General features: G+C 44.7%; 1 protein-coding gene across 2 annotated transcripts in view; it reads left to right on the top strand.

Moving 5' to 3' along the window:
- The window catches only part of LOC137538389 (NAD(P)H dehydrogenase [quinone] 1-like), a 90,181-nt gene that overhangs the window by 23,238 nt on the left and 51,913 nt on the right, over window positions 1-15,030 (top strand). Inside the window, exon 1 of one of the 2 annotated variants that reach the window (XM_068260530.1) lies at window positions 13,473-13,565. The exons of the other annotated variant lie outside the window; for it this stretch is intronic. Within the exon in view, the coding sequence (XP_068116631.1) occupies window positions 13,559-13,565 (7 nt within the window). The 5' untranslated portion in view covers window positions 13,473-13,558. Of the gene's footprint in view, window positions 1-13,472; window positions 13,566-15,030 lie in introns of those variants that run through there. 2 annotated transcript variants of the gene reach the window in all.

Here is a 15,030-nt window from a genome sequence, read left to right as displayed (position 1 = left end):
AACGCTAGTCAATCGCAAAACGCTCAGAAAAGCGTTCTAGTGTGAATGGGCCCTAAGGGCTGGTTCACACTAGAGGCATTTTTCACATTTTTTAAGCGCTGGCAATTTTTCAAAATTGCCCTGAAAGCGCTTACGCCATTATTGTCTGAGAGACAGTTCACATCTGAGCGGTTCGTTTCCGATCCGCTCAGAAAAGCGCTGCATGAGCCATTTTTGAGGCGATTTTGCCTCAATGGAAGGTATAGGAAAATCGCAGCCACTCACAAAATTGCTTTGTGCAGCGAATGCGTTTGCGTTTTTAAGAATAATTACATTGTATTCATTCTTTTCCGGATCAAAGAGTTCACTTCCTGACTGAAGTCAGGAAGTGAAAAAACGCAATCGCTCTGCAAAACCGCTTGGAAAAGTGGTTCACAAAAAAACAGCGCGCAGGTCATCGCCGGGAATGGGAAATAAAAATTGCGTCAAAAAACGCCAAACGCGGACGGACCGCAATGTGAAGTCCTGAGTGTCACTTACCAGCCCATGTAGCAGGGCAGCAGGCAGGGAGCTGTGTGTGTTAAGGGAGCCACACACCATAAACATTTTAAATATCTGTTCAATTTAAGAATTGCAATTTTTTTTGACTGATTGTAACATTTCAAAAATATGACCAATGTGCCACACATCTAAGTTAAATTTTTCCCCAATTATGATAAAAATGATTGGAAACTCTGAGAAAATTGCATGAGTGTGTATATTAAGGGGTTTTAAAGCTGCAGTCCTTAAGTGGTTAAACACCATTATCCTGATCTGATCGTTTTTATCGAATTATCCTAATTCGATAAAAACGATCGGATCTCCCGAAAAAAAACCGAAAGCTTTTTTTCATTCGACTGAAAAATCTGATCGGATTTCCAGTTTTCTTCGATTTTTATTGATCCGGAATAACAATAACATTTGTAAAGCGCTTTTCTCCCATAGGACTCAAAGCGCATAGCTGTGTCTCAGATTAATACAGGGTTGTAGGCTGGGTTGTGTTACAGAGGAGATAGTCAGATGTTCATGAATGCCAGACTGAGGAGGTCGGTTTTCAGTTTAGACTTAAATGCTTCCAGGGATGGAGCTGTCCTGATTGGGTGTGGCAGGGAGTTCCAAAGTGTAGGGGCAGCATGACAAAAGGCTCTGTCTCCAAAGGTTTTGAGGTGGACTCTGGGGGTGACCATGGTGTTACGTCCTTTTGATCTAAGATTGTGGGGGGGTGTGATGCAGTTGCAACAAGTCCTTCAGGTATCCAGGGCCCAGATTGTGCAAGGATTTGAATGTCAGTAAGCCAATCTTAAAGAGGAACTCCAGCCTAATCAAACATACTGTCATTACGTTACATTAGTTATGTTAACTAAAAGAGATAGGTAATATAATCTCTTACCCACACTGTTTTAAAAGAACAGGCAAATGTTTGATTTCATGAGGGCAGCCATCTTTTTGGTTAAAAGGAGGTGACAGGGAGCATGAGACACAGTTCCAACTGTCCTGTGTCCTTTTTTTCTTTGATGGGTGAAGCTTAAAAATGATGCTTTGGTAAGAAAAACAAAGTTCTGATGCTGTGAAACTGTTACAACACCAAGCCTTTTCAGTTCTGCTGAGTAGATTTTTAGTACGGAGGTTCACTTTAAGCAGAATTCTCCATTTTATCGGTAGCCAGTGGAGTGAGCACAGGGTTGGTGTTATGTGGCAATGGCGGGGTTGGCTCGTTAACAGCATTGCGGCGGCATTCTGTACTAATTGCAGGCGGCGTAAGTCTTTCTTATGCAGGCCTGTGTAGAGGACGTTGCAGTAGTCTAACCTTGATGTGACGAAGGCATAAACTAGGGTTGGAAGATCCTCTGAAGGAATTAGGTGTTTAATCCTTGCAATATTCCTTAGGCCACATACAGACATCAGACCATAGTCTTTGGAAAATGAAAGATCACAGACCAATCTTACCACCCTTCCTGTAGTATAAGAGCCATACTCTACACAGTCTTTTCTATGGAGCTGAACTCCACATCAGGAAAAAATCTTGGCAAGATGCTGCACACACAGATGCTGTACAGACACAAAAGATCAGAATCTGCAAAAGATCTGTTCCTGACAAAAATCCATTCCTGCAAATTGCAATGATAGTCTATGAGATCTGCAGATCCTCATACACACATGATTTAACTGACATTCATCTGCAGATCTGAAAATCCATCCTGGTGGATCTGATATGCAGATGAATGTCAGTTAAATCATGTGTGTATGATGATCTGCAGATCTCATAGACTATCATTGCAATTTGCAGGAATGGATTTTGGGCAGGAACAGATCTTTTGCAGATACTGATCTTTTGTGTCTGTACAGCATCTGTGTGTGCAGCATCTTGCCAAGATTTTTTTCCTGATGTGGAGTTCAGCTCCATAGAAAAGACTGTGTAGAGTATGGCTCTCATACTACATGAAGGGTGGTAAGATTGGTCTGTGATCTTTCATTTTCCAAAGACTATGGTCTGATGTCTGTATGTGGCCTTAGGTGAAAGAAGGAATGTTTCACAACAGCTGAGATTTGATTCCTGAAGCTTAATTTCCCATCAATCAGTACTCCCAGGCTGCGCACACAGTCTGAGTTGTTCAGGTCTGAGCTCCCTATCCTTAGCGGTGTTGGTTGAGACTGGAGCTGCTTTGCTGTTGAGCCCTGGCCCTAGATAACAAGGACCTCAGTTTTGTCAGCATTAAGTTTTAGCCAATTATTATTCATCCACTCCTGAAGCTCAGCTAAGCATGCGTTTATTTGTGGAGTAGGGTCTGTGACGTCAGGTTTGAATGACAAATATAGCTGGGTGTCATCAGCATAGCAATGATATGTCAGGCAATGAATGCCAGATATTTTTCTTCAATCTTTCTAAAGATTGTATGGTGCGTGTTAGATTGCCAATTTATTAATATACACACCCTAGCAATTTTGTCAGAATATCCAATCATTTTTATGTGTGGTACATTGGTCATATTTTTGATATGTTACAATCAGTCAGAAAAAATGATTGCAATTCTTAAATTGAACAGATATTTAAAAAATTGTATGGTGTGTGGCAGGTGGCCACACACCATACAATTTTTTGGCCACCACACTATACAATTTTTTAAGACCCGCCGGCATCCCTGTTGCATCCAATCACAGTGAGAAGCAGGCTGTGTGGCTCTCCCTATTGGCTGCCTGGCGCTCCCCAAAGGCTGTCTGTCAAGTTACTGCACAGAGACGGCATGGGGAGAGCCAGTTATCAGCTGCTGTGAGCTGGAGAAAAAAAACAAACACTTTTTATAAATAAAGTGAGGTAATTACCGGCAAATTATAAGTCTGTAATTTACCTCACTAGTCGGGAACTGTGATTTTCTGCATGGAGATAGGTTTAGTGAATTGTAACTTGGGAAGGTGATCGGTAAAATCAGCTGTTTTGAGCATGACCGAATGCAGTAATGCTTTGTGAATCGAGCCCAATTTACTGTGCTTCATCTTTCACAGTGCGACGTTAAAGTCGCACGTTACAAAATGTTTTAACGTTAGCTAACGCACAGCAATATTAAGTCTGTGCAACATTCACAGTGCACACGTTGCGTTGTGTGTAACGTGTAGCAATATTTAGAAGGTGCTGCATGCTGTGCGTTTAGCAATAAATCTGCTGCGTTGTGTGTGTTGCACATGCTCAGTAATTTTTTTTTTAAATGTAACGCATGCGCCGTTTTCGTTCCATCACTGTGCGACGAAAACGGCGCACCAAACGCAGGGCTAAAGAATGTACTATAACAAGTTATAGTCTTTCAATGCATTGCATTAGGGGCACGTTATGCGACCTTAACATCAAACGCACCGTCCCACTGTGAAAGAGGCCTTAATGTCCTCGCATGACATGCTGCAGCTCAATAGCACACTGGCTGGCTGTGAGTCTGTGGCAAACAAACTGCTCACCCTCAGCTACTCCATACCTTCTCAGTCAGGACAGCAGTGCCACTTCCTCCCTTCTGCTGTGCAAGTCAAATGAAACATGATGCTGCTCTCCTGCCTCCCCCCTCCTCACTCACTGTCAGACTCCTCACACAGCACAACAAGCTGCTTTTCACCAATGATGACCTCTTCACCTCGCTCACTCTCCTCTCACTTCTCCTCCCCCCTCTGGCTGCATGCTGTAAATGCAAATACAGTGCGCCTGATGCAAATGTTCCACCTTGCTTCATGAGAGAACCGGCCCTGTCAGCAGGAGAGTCAGGCAACTGGTATTATTTTAACAGGAAAAATCCATATCCTTCTCAGTTTAGGTTCCCTTTAGAGGGGTGAGGTGGCAACACTGGTGACAGGGCAGCGCTATGGAGAGAAGTCCATTCAAAACAGAGAACATGTAAGTAGAAGGAGCCCACACTACACACTCTGGCATAGATAGAGTGTCAGCTCAGGTGTCGTCTGCACTGTGACAATTTGGCACTTGTTCAGGGTCCATGTAAGTAAGCACTTCCTGTATACGCACCGCTACTAGGCCACCACCACTCTCATGTCTTCACTGCGGGTCGCCGCTGGTCTGAGGTCTCAGTGCTGCAGGCCGCACCGGGCATGCAGCGAGGGCCACCCGGGCACAATGGGCTCTATTCACAATCACACATGCGGTTAGAGATTTTTTACCGCTATATTACTGCCGATAATTTCCGCATTTTTCCACATTCACTAAAAATGTTCCGCATGTTTACCACATGCGGGAACAATGCGTAAAAAAATTGGGAAACATGCGTAATTACAAATGCAGAAAGCATGCGGAAAAAAAGTGGCATAAAAAAACTTGTCCCAAAAAAAAATTAAAGCTCAGCAAACACAGCGCTCAAGGCTCCAGACTCCATTTAAAGCAGGGGTCTCAAACTCAATTTACCTGGGGGGCCGCAGGAGGCAAAGTCAGGATGAGGCCGGGCCACATAAGGAATTTCACAATCGCGGCGCATCGCCGCCTCTGCCCGCCCCTCTCACTCTTCCTTCACAGAGAGGGGCGGGGAGAGGCAGCGATCCGTGCGGCGATTAACGTCAGGAGGGGCAGAGCTGAAGCTGAAAGCTCTGCCCCTTCCAGGAAATGCCGGCGGATTGCCCCCCGGGCGATTTGGGGGCTCTGCAGCCCTTGTTTAGCGGCGAGGATGCAGCGGATTACTTGGGAGCACTGAAGCGAACTATAAGGAAGCTTTTGCCAGCGAGGGCCACAAAATATTGTATCGAGGGCCGCGAATGGCCCGCGGGCCGCGAGTTTGAGACCCCTGATTTAAAGGGACTCCGAGCAGTGCAGAAACTATGGAAAGATGCATATCATTTTAAAGCTCTCTTTCTCCTCTTTCCAATGATATATAAATCGCCGCCTTACGCCTTTTAGTTTTCACTATTTTCGCGATTGAAATTGCCGCGGCTGCGATTTCAATCGCGAAAATAGAGAAAACTAAAAGGCGTAGGGTGTTGATTTATATATCATTGGAAAGAGGAGAAAGAGAGCTTTAAAATGATATGCATCTTTCCATAGTTACTTGTATTACACAGGGCGACTTTTTCCTAAAGTCAGCAGCTCCATTCAGCAGGAAAAAGTCGTCCTGTGTAATACAAGTAACTATGGAAAGATGGATATCATTTTAAAGCTCTCTTTCTCCTCTTTCTGGCGGCACCTAAATCGTCACCCTGCGCCTTTTAGTTTTCTCTATTTTCGCGATTGAAATCACGGCCGCGGCAATTTCAATCGCGAAAATAGCGAAAACTAAAAGGCGTAGGGCGGCGGTTTATATATCATTGGAAAGAGGAGAAAGAGAGCTTTAAAATGATATGCATCTTTCCAGAGTTTCTGCACTGCTCGGAGTCCCTTTAAGCAAAATATATCACCAAGTACTAGTAGGTGATAAAAAAACCCTTTTTTTGTGAATTTTGATTTTTTGCGGGAACTAGCGACTTTTGCTGACTTTTACTGCATGTTTTTTTACGCATGTGGATAATTAATGCGTAAAATGTTCATGCGTGCAATTTTGTGAATGTCAAGTTGGTCTCATTTCAGTCATGAATTTACCCCAAGTGCATTTCCGCATGCAGAAAATGATTGTGAATAGAGCCCAATGGGCTCTATTCTCAAAGACTTCCCGCATGCGGTAAAGTACATGCGGAAAGTTTGCACCCAAAATACCGGCAAGTTGGAATTCTCAAAATGTTCCGCATGTTTTTTCCGCATGCGGAAAAAGTGTGATAAAAGTGCGGGATTCATGCGGTAAAATTTCCGCAAAAGTCGGTATTTTCCGCAATAAAAGATCAATTCTCAAAAATGTTCAGGCGCATCATTTCGTCGTTAATTACCGAATTTTTATCACCTACAAGTAGTAGGTGATATATTCCGCATCCCATTGACTTTAATGAAGTGTGGAGGCCTAAGGGCTGTGCTTGCTGGACTTTAACTTTTTTTTTTTTAACACTTTTTCATGCGACCTTTTTACCGCATCATTCCCGCATGAATAGCGGAAAATTGTATACTTACCTGCCGGTAATTTTCCTTTCCAGATGTGTCCATGGCAGCACAGTCGGGTTAAGTCCCCGCCCACTTGACCCCACAGGACCCTACCTATAAATTTCTCCCAAGACTCCCCCCCCTTAGTCTTTAAACTCGGACTCGGAATCACCGAATCTCAGGGAGGGAGCCCTGTGCTGCCATGGACACATCTGGAAAGGAAAATTACCGGCAGGTAAGTATACAATTTTCCGCTTTCCATATGTTTCCATGGCAGCACAGTCGGGAGATAACTAGTAACAAAAAACAGGGAGGGATGAGGTGCAATGCTGAACATAATTTTAATGTTACTTCACATTTAATACAGATGTGCCAAAACTCAATGAGGAATTTGCTGTTGGATCAACTTTATAATGTCTCATGAAAGTATGAGTGGATGACCAATTGGCCGCCTGACAGATTTTGTCTATTGGTACCTTATTAAAGGCTGCCCAAGAAGCAGCTAGTCCTCTTGTTGAGTGTGCTGTAATTTGTTCAGGGATGGCCAGACCCTTTGCCTTATACGCACACTGAATGGTCTTTACTAGCCACTGGGCAATTGTTCTTGTTGTAGCTGGTTGGCCTATTCTATACCCCGTGGGTATAACAAACAGCCTGTCTGTCTTACGAATTTCTTTCGTTTTTGCAAGATAAGTTCTGAGCGCTAGTCCTACATCCAAGGGATGTGGGCTTGAGCTGTTCTCCTCCCAAAACGTGGGCAAAGTCCAGTGCTGATTGAAATGGAAAGAGGACGAGACCTTTGGAATAAAGTGTTGGATTGGACGGATGACTACCCTATCTGGGTAAAAGTTCAGGAACGGTTCTTCACAGCCCAGAGCCTGGAGCTCCGAAACTCTTCTAGCTGATGACATAGCTATGAGAAACACGGTTTTGTATGTAAGTTGAAGCAGAGTACATTCGTCCACCGGAGAATAGGGTCTTTCCGACAACATATTTAGGACTAGAGGCAGCTCCCACTGTGGGAATATGGCTTTAATCGGGGGTTTCTTCTTTATCACGCCTTTTAAAAACTGTATTATAAGAGGGTGAAGGGCCCATCTTTGGTCTGAGAGAGCTGACAGGGCCGAGATTTGAGACTTCAGTGTATGGTAACCTAGATCTTTGTCTAACCCCGACTGTAAGAATGCCAGTATATGGACTACTGTCGGTGTGGTTGGATCAAAGTTGGAGATTTCTGCAAAGTCCTGAAACTTTGACCACACTCTTTGATATGCAGCTTTAGTTGAAGGTTTCCTTGCTGTCAGTATTGTCTCTATCACTCCTGATGAGCAGCCTAGTTTCTCCAGTCTCCCCCTCTCAATTTCCATACCGCTAGGTTTAGATTGCCTGGGTTGGGGTGGCAGATTGGCCCCTGCATTAGAAGATTTGGAATTAGTGGGAGGCGTAACGGCTCTTCCATCTTGAGGTCCCACAGCAGGGGAAACCAGGGCCTCTTGGGCCAGAATGGTATGACAGCTAAGAGTATTACTTTCTCCCGACATAGTCTCAGTAACAGCTTGTGAATTATCGGTATTGGGGGGAAGACGTACGCTGTCTGGAACTCCCATGGTGCTAACAAGGCATCTGTTGCAATCGCCGTTGTTGATTGATAGCGGGATATGAATCTGCGACATTTGCTGTTCTTCATAGTCGCCATCAAGTCTACTTGTGGAGTTCCCAGCTGTCTGCATATTGCCTGAAACACTTCCTCGTTCAAGGACCACTCGTTGTTGTCGATTGATGACCGGCTCAGGAAATCCGCTGTTGTGTTCTCCTTGCCTGGTATATAAATTGCTGATAGACTCCTGAAGTTGTTCTCTGCTAACTTGAAGATCGGGGCCACCTCCTCTAATAGTGTCCTTGATCGAGTCCCCCCCTGCTTCTTTACGTAGGCTACTGCCGTACGATTGTCCATCTGCAGTATGACATGTTCGCCTATCAGTTGATTGTGAAAGGCAGATAATGCTTGGTAAGCTGCTCTTATCTCCAGTCTGTTGGCCGGAACTGTACCTCCTTGTCTCTTCCACAGACCCTGTATATGCTGCTGGTGAAGGCATGCTCCCCAGCCTCTCTGGCTGGCGTCTGTTGTAACTATGATCCCTAAGGGCTGCTGGATGTCTAAAGGCACAGATAAGTTCTCTATCTTTGTCCACCACACTAGGCTGTCTCTCATGGACTGAGTTACCACTATTGACTGTCCTGTGTACCTGCCGCTCCATTGGGTTAGAAACCCAATCTGCCATGGTCTGGAATGCCACTGTGCCCACTTGACCATGGGGATGGTTGAGGTCATTGTACCCAGTAGTGCTAGGCATTGTTTGACCGTGGCAGTCGGGGAACATATCATGTTCAGTGATAGTTGAACCATCCTTTGTTGTTTTTCTTGTGGTAGACTTACAGTATTGAGCTTCGTCTGTATACGTGCCCCTAGATATACAATGTCCTGTAGTGGTTCTAACTGGCTCTTGTTGAGGTTTAGTTTCCAGCCGAATGTCTGCAACTGATGAATTAGAAGATCTCTGTGTTCCAGAATCAGGTCCTTGTCCTGGTGTAATAACAATAAGTCGTCCAGGTAGTGGTATAGCCGGAGGCCCTTGAGCCTCAGGAACTCCACTAACGACAATACCACCTTTGTAAATGTCCTTGGTGCTGTGCAGATTCCAAATGGTAGGGACCGGAACTGCAACTGTAAGTCTCCTACTGAGAACCTGAGGTACTTCTGATAGTCTGGGTGTATAGGTATATGAAGATATGCATCTTCTAGATCTATCGAAACCGCCCAATCTCCTGGTCTTATTACTTGTAGAATTGTGCGTAACGTCTCCATTTTGAAATGGTGAACTTGAATGAATGAGTTCAGTTTCCTCAGGTCCATGACTGGTCTTAACTTGCCTGTCTTTTTCTTCACTAGGAAAAGAGGTGAATAAACGCCCTGGCCCTTCTGCCCAGGTGGGACTGCACACACAGCTTTTTTCATAATTAACTCCTGAACATACTGTAGTAGTACAGCTCTTTTTTCCATATTCCTTGGAATGTTGGTTGGTTTGTAGATGTCCGGTGGGATTTTTGTAAACTTCCATCGATGGCCCTGAGTAATTGTGTCTATTACCCAGTGATTCTGAATGTGACCCGTCCAGATGTTTCCAAACTCCTGTAGCCTTCCACCTACTGGGCTCATCTGGACGGACTGTACATCAAAAGGGCTTTGTTTGTGTAGCTGGCTGAGGGGTCTTCTTCTGTTTATTCAGCCGCAGTAATGAAGACTGAGAGCTCTGCCAATTTTGTCTATAATTCCTGAACGGACGTGTGTTTACTCTGTTCTTGTATCTATTCTGGAACGTGCTTCTCTGGTAATTTGACCTTCGCTGGATACGATCTTGTGGGATAATTCCGGATTTTCCTCCGGTGACACGGCTAATCGCTGTGTCCATCTCATCGCCAAAGAGATTCTTGCCGTCGTACGGTATTCTGCACCAGTCTTGCTTGGAATTGGCGTCTGCCGACCAGTTCTTTAGCCATAGTGCCCTCTTTGCTATTACTGCATGTAACATTGCCCTAGCTGAACATTTTAATATGTCCACTGCGGCTTCCCCCATGAAGTCTGCTGTGAGTTTAATATCATCTAGGGCCGTGATTATGGCCTCCCTGTCTGCATCGGATCGTAAGGCTTCCTCTATATTGTCTATCCATACTTTTAGGGCTTCAGAAATCGATGTTAGGGCGATTGCTGGTTTACATGCCTCTCCTGATGATGTGTAACACTTCTTGAATTCTGCGTCCATTCTACGATCTAGTGGATCTTTGAATGATACTGCGTCTTCTCTTGGCAGAGTTATGTGTTTCGCCAAACCTACCACCGAGGCATCCACTTTGGGGGGTTCATCCAACGAGGTGAGCTTATTTTCTTCCATTGGGTAGAGTTTACCTAATTTATTCAACAAGACGGTTTTCTTTTCCGTTTTTTTCCACTCGTCCACTATGACCTGATGAATTGCGTCAATAAGAGGAAATGGTTTGGACGATTTCTTTAAATGTGCAAAGTATTCTTTTTGATTTGCTGAGGTGGATGGCTGTGGCTCTTCATCCTGCCACTGTAAGGCTTCTCTCACTGATGCAATAAAGGGTTGTACCAGGCTAAAGCTAAATCCAACCTCCGGTTGGTTTGTCTCCTCTTGCGACTGAGCCTGGTCGTTTTCCGGTACTGCATTTTCCGCAGGTGGAGTTTGTGAATGAGGTAGTGATGCGATATATTGAGCCATTGACTCCTGTACAGCTTCTTTGATCAATAGCGCCACGTCCTTAGGCTCTTCTCTGTCCCTCGACATTGAGCTGAAACAGGAATGGCAGACTTTTTTGCCTGGTATAACCCTATCACCACAAGCCCAGCATCTTCTTTCTGATGGCCTGTGATAATATCTGTCTCGGCTTGAAGATCTGCTGAGTCGTCTTCTTCTATGAGATGAACGTCTGCGAGATCGTGATCTGCTGCGAGATCGATCTCTGCTTGATCTTTGTCTGGATCGGGACCTTGATTTAGATCTTTCTTTTGGGGCGGCCGTCTTTTCCACGGATACTGCCCAGGACGGACCAGGTTGCTGCACCAGAAGTTCCTCCGGCAGGCTGCAACGATGTAATAATAGACAGTCAGTCTAGCACTCTTTTCCTGTAGGGCAAAGACTTACCTGATAAATGGTTCTAGCCTCTTACCTAATAACCTGAAACTGATCGATATGATCTTGCAGAACCTGTTCCATAATTACAGCACCTGCTGTAATGAAAGAAGAAAGAAATAATATATAAATGTAATATAATAATAGAAACACATTTCCCCCCCTTCTCTTTTTTTTTTTTTTTTTTTTATCCAAAATAAACCTACCTCCAGGTAAAAGGGTAATAATCTGTTGCTGTAGTTGGTGTGTGTAAATCCAGAGCTGCACTGTTAAGCTGCAGCACGACCTGCCTATTCTGACAGCAGAACACGACTGGCACAGAGCAGAGGCTTTGCTCTGCTCAAATAGCCCTCCTCCGCCCTCTACCCAATCAGGAGCGAGGGCCAGAGAGGCTGCAGCGACCAATGAGCTGCGCAGAGGAGCAGGAAGGGGGGCGGAACGGCAACCCGGAAGTGACATTCCGCATCCCCAACACGGAAGAGAGGCAGCCAGCATCTACCTAATGCTGGAGCGCACGCTAAGGCGTCCAGCCGCTCTCCGCATAAGGAACAGGCTGCAATACGAGACACATAGAGAAGATGTGATACAAGGCCATTATGGAGGATTTACCTCACCCTGGCCCCTACCTCCAGATCAGCAATGGAGTGCCCGCTCAGTAGCCGTTTAGACCTTACATTGGGGCCATCATACAGGAGAGGCTGAACCTGTATGGGAAGGTAAGAGGCAGTTATTTCCTACTTGTTCGTAGTTTAAGCATTGCAGGGTCCTGCAGGATTCGTGTGATGCCGAGGACGAAAAAAAGACTAAGGGGGGGGAGTCTTGGGAGAAATTTATAGGTAGGGTCCTGTGGGGTCAAGTGGGCGGGGACTTAACCCGACTGTGCTGCCATGGAAACATATGGAAAATGGCTGTTTCCGCATCTTTTTTCCCGCATGCGGCAAACATGCGGAAAATATTAGTGAATGCTGAAAAAATGCGGAGTTTACCGCTGGCGGGAATTTAGCGGTAAAATTTTGCGGTACTTTTGGCTCTTTGAGAATAGAGCCCTTTGTGATGGAGAAGTGTGGCCTGCTGACTTGATCAGGGAAGCTAGTGACAGACAGGGAGGAAGGGGGGCTGGGTGCCGCCTCTTGGAGGACGCTGCCTGACACAAGTTATAGAGGGGGCATCATGGAAGGTCCGCTCTGCCTCAACGTAGGCAAGTTTTTATGTCACTTTAAACATGTATATATAGTAATTATATGCACATGAGTATAGCAATTAATTTTTACATAATTAGCTGCAAAAAAATGTCATTAGCTCAAACCTATTACTCATAGACCATCGCTAGTCATAGATAGTGATTATGTCATTGCTGTACAGTAGGTCAGTGTGATGCAAAGAGGTCTAAAATGATGAAAGATTGTGCAAATTGTGTATGCAGCGCTGCGTAATATGTTGGCGCTTTATAAATACAATAAATAAATATGCAAATGTATGCAGGTTGAAGATCAAGCTAATATGTTTTGATTACAATTAATTTAAAGGGAACCGAAACTGAGAAGGATCTGGATTTTTCCTTTTAAAATAATACCAGTTACCTGGCTCTCCTGCTGATTCTGTGTCTGTAATACTTTTAACCACAGCCCCTCAACAAGCATGATGCAGATCAGGTGCTCTGACTGAAGTCAGACTGGATTAGCTGCATGCTTGTTTCAGGTGTGTGATTCAGCCACTACTGCAGCCAAAGAGATCAGCAGGGCTGCCAGGCAACTGGTATTGATTAAAAATAAATAAATATGGCAGCCTCGGTATACCTCTTACTTCAGTTCCTCTTTAATCAGCTCTGGTTTCCTTTAAAGGGGAACTGAAGTAAAAGGTATACGGAGCGGAGGCTGCCATATTTATTTCCTTTTAATCAATACCAGTTGCCTGGCAGCCCTGCTGGTCTATTTCTCTGCAGTACTATCTGAATAACACCAGAAACAAGCATGCAGCTAGTCTTGCCAGATCTGACTTTGAAGTCTGAAACACCTGATCTGCTGCATGCTTGTTCAAGGGCTATGGCTAATAGTATTAGAGGCAGAGGGTCAGCAGGGCTGCCAGGCAACTGGTATTGCTTCAAAGGAAATAAACATGACAGCCTCCATATACCTTTCTCTTCAGTTCCCCTTTAAGGATCTCCATCCTTATTGTGTGGCTGGGAGTAGATGATGGACAGGTGGGTGAGGAAGGGGTGGATCTTCTGATCTCTCAGCTCCCAATCGCCTTCTCTGTCAGAGGCAGGACTCCTCCCCAGCTCTGTCCTCTGTAAACTGAGAAGTAGCAGCACTTTGTGGAGGAAGGTTTTTTGGAGAGCACACACAGTACCATGGCTGGTGAGTAGCTTCACTTGAGATGAGATTAATAATTCCTGACTGCCTGCTGACTGAGTGCTGCACTGTGTATGAGGGGGACCTCTGTACTCTCATATGTGTGATCTCTGCACAGTCTGATCAGGAACAGGATCCCTTCTCTGTGCTGCCAGTAATAGATCTGTGTCTGCAGAGGGAACTCTATGTAACTGTTACACTGTATGCCAGTGTTCTACCCCTGTGTTTGTATCGCTCTGTTACATTGGCTTCCATTCACAATACATGTGCAGTAAAGGGCATTTGTAATGCAAAATTACCAACCGCTGTAATTACAGGTTTTTTTTTCCACATTGAGGCGAGGTTCACAGTAGGACATTGCCTTGTGGCGTTTCACAGCAACATTGCAACCCAACAAAAAAGTGGTAACACAGGTTATTGCTGAGTTACTGTTGCACTGTAAAGCATACAGGCAATGAAAAGTATGCTTCCCTGTACCTGGTAACGTGTGTTTAGAGGTAACACTGCAGCAGTACGTTACCATAACGCTACCATGCAACGCTAACGTCGCACTGTGCAGTGCATTATGGGTTTGTTATAATGCAGCTCTGCAGCGTCCCACTGTGAACCTTGCCTAACACTGCTAATCGCAATTCTGATTTGCGTTTTTTTTTTTTTTTGTTGTTGTTGTTTTTTTCCAATGGATGCTAGCAACACAAGCAGAAAAAACGCAGCATGCAGGACTTTTTTTAATTGCATTACAATCGGAATTAAATGTAGTGTAAGGCTGGATTCACACTATAAGCACTTTTGTGAGCACTTCTGAATGCTAGGTGCTTTTTCCCATTCGCTTTCATTGAAATCATGGTAAAAATCACGTAAAATCTTTATTTTATGTGATTTTTTTTTTTTACATGATTTTTACCGTGATTTTAATGAAAGTAAATGGGGGGGGGGGGGGGGAAAGCACTCGGCAATCACAAGCGCTCACAAAAGTGCTTCTAGTGTGGGTCCAGCCTGAGGTTAGGAACAGACTAGGCAGAATCACGTATGCGGTTTCCAATATGTGCTATGGAACACTTATATGTGATTCTGCCTAGTGTGTTCCTAGCCTAAAAGAGTTCACACAAAAATGTGGCGAGTACGAGTAAAAGTTGATAAAATAGAGGGTACTTATCCGTTAGCCGGGCGCATCCGGCAGGTGGCGCTAATTACTATTACCCCTCCAGGCCGACATGGATAGTAGGGAAAGATGTAACTCTGGTGGAGTTTTGTCGCCACCCAGAGGATGCGCCCGGCTAACGGATAAGTACCAAATAGAGCAGTAACATGGCAGGAATAGTGAAATCCCATTTAACGTTGATTAAAAATCCGGAATAAGTGCAGAAAATATTTTTTGTGGAAAAATTCCAAAGTCCAGCAAACATGGTTCAAAAGGCTCTAGGCTACATGTAATTGGATGTCAAGTGAAAAGTAATGCCAGGTGCTTGCA

This window comes from Hyperolius riggenbachi, chromosome 11, assembly GCF_040937935.1.
Source record: "Hyperolius riggenbachi isolate aHypRig1 chromosome 11, aHypRig1.pri, whole genome shotgun sequence".
NCBI lineage: Eukaryota > Metazoa > Chordata > Amphibia > Anura > Hyperoliidae > Hyperolius > Hyperolius riggenbachi.
This window is presented reverse-complemented; position numbering and strand designations above follow the sequence as displayed.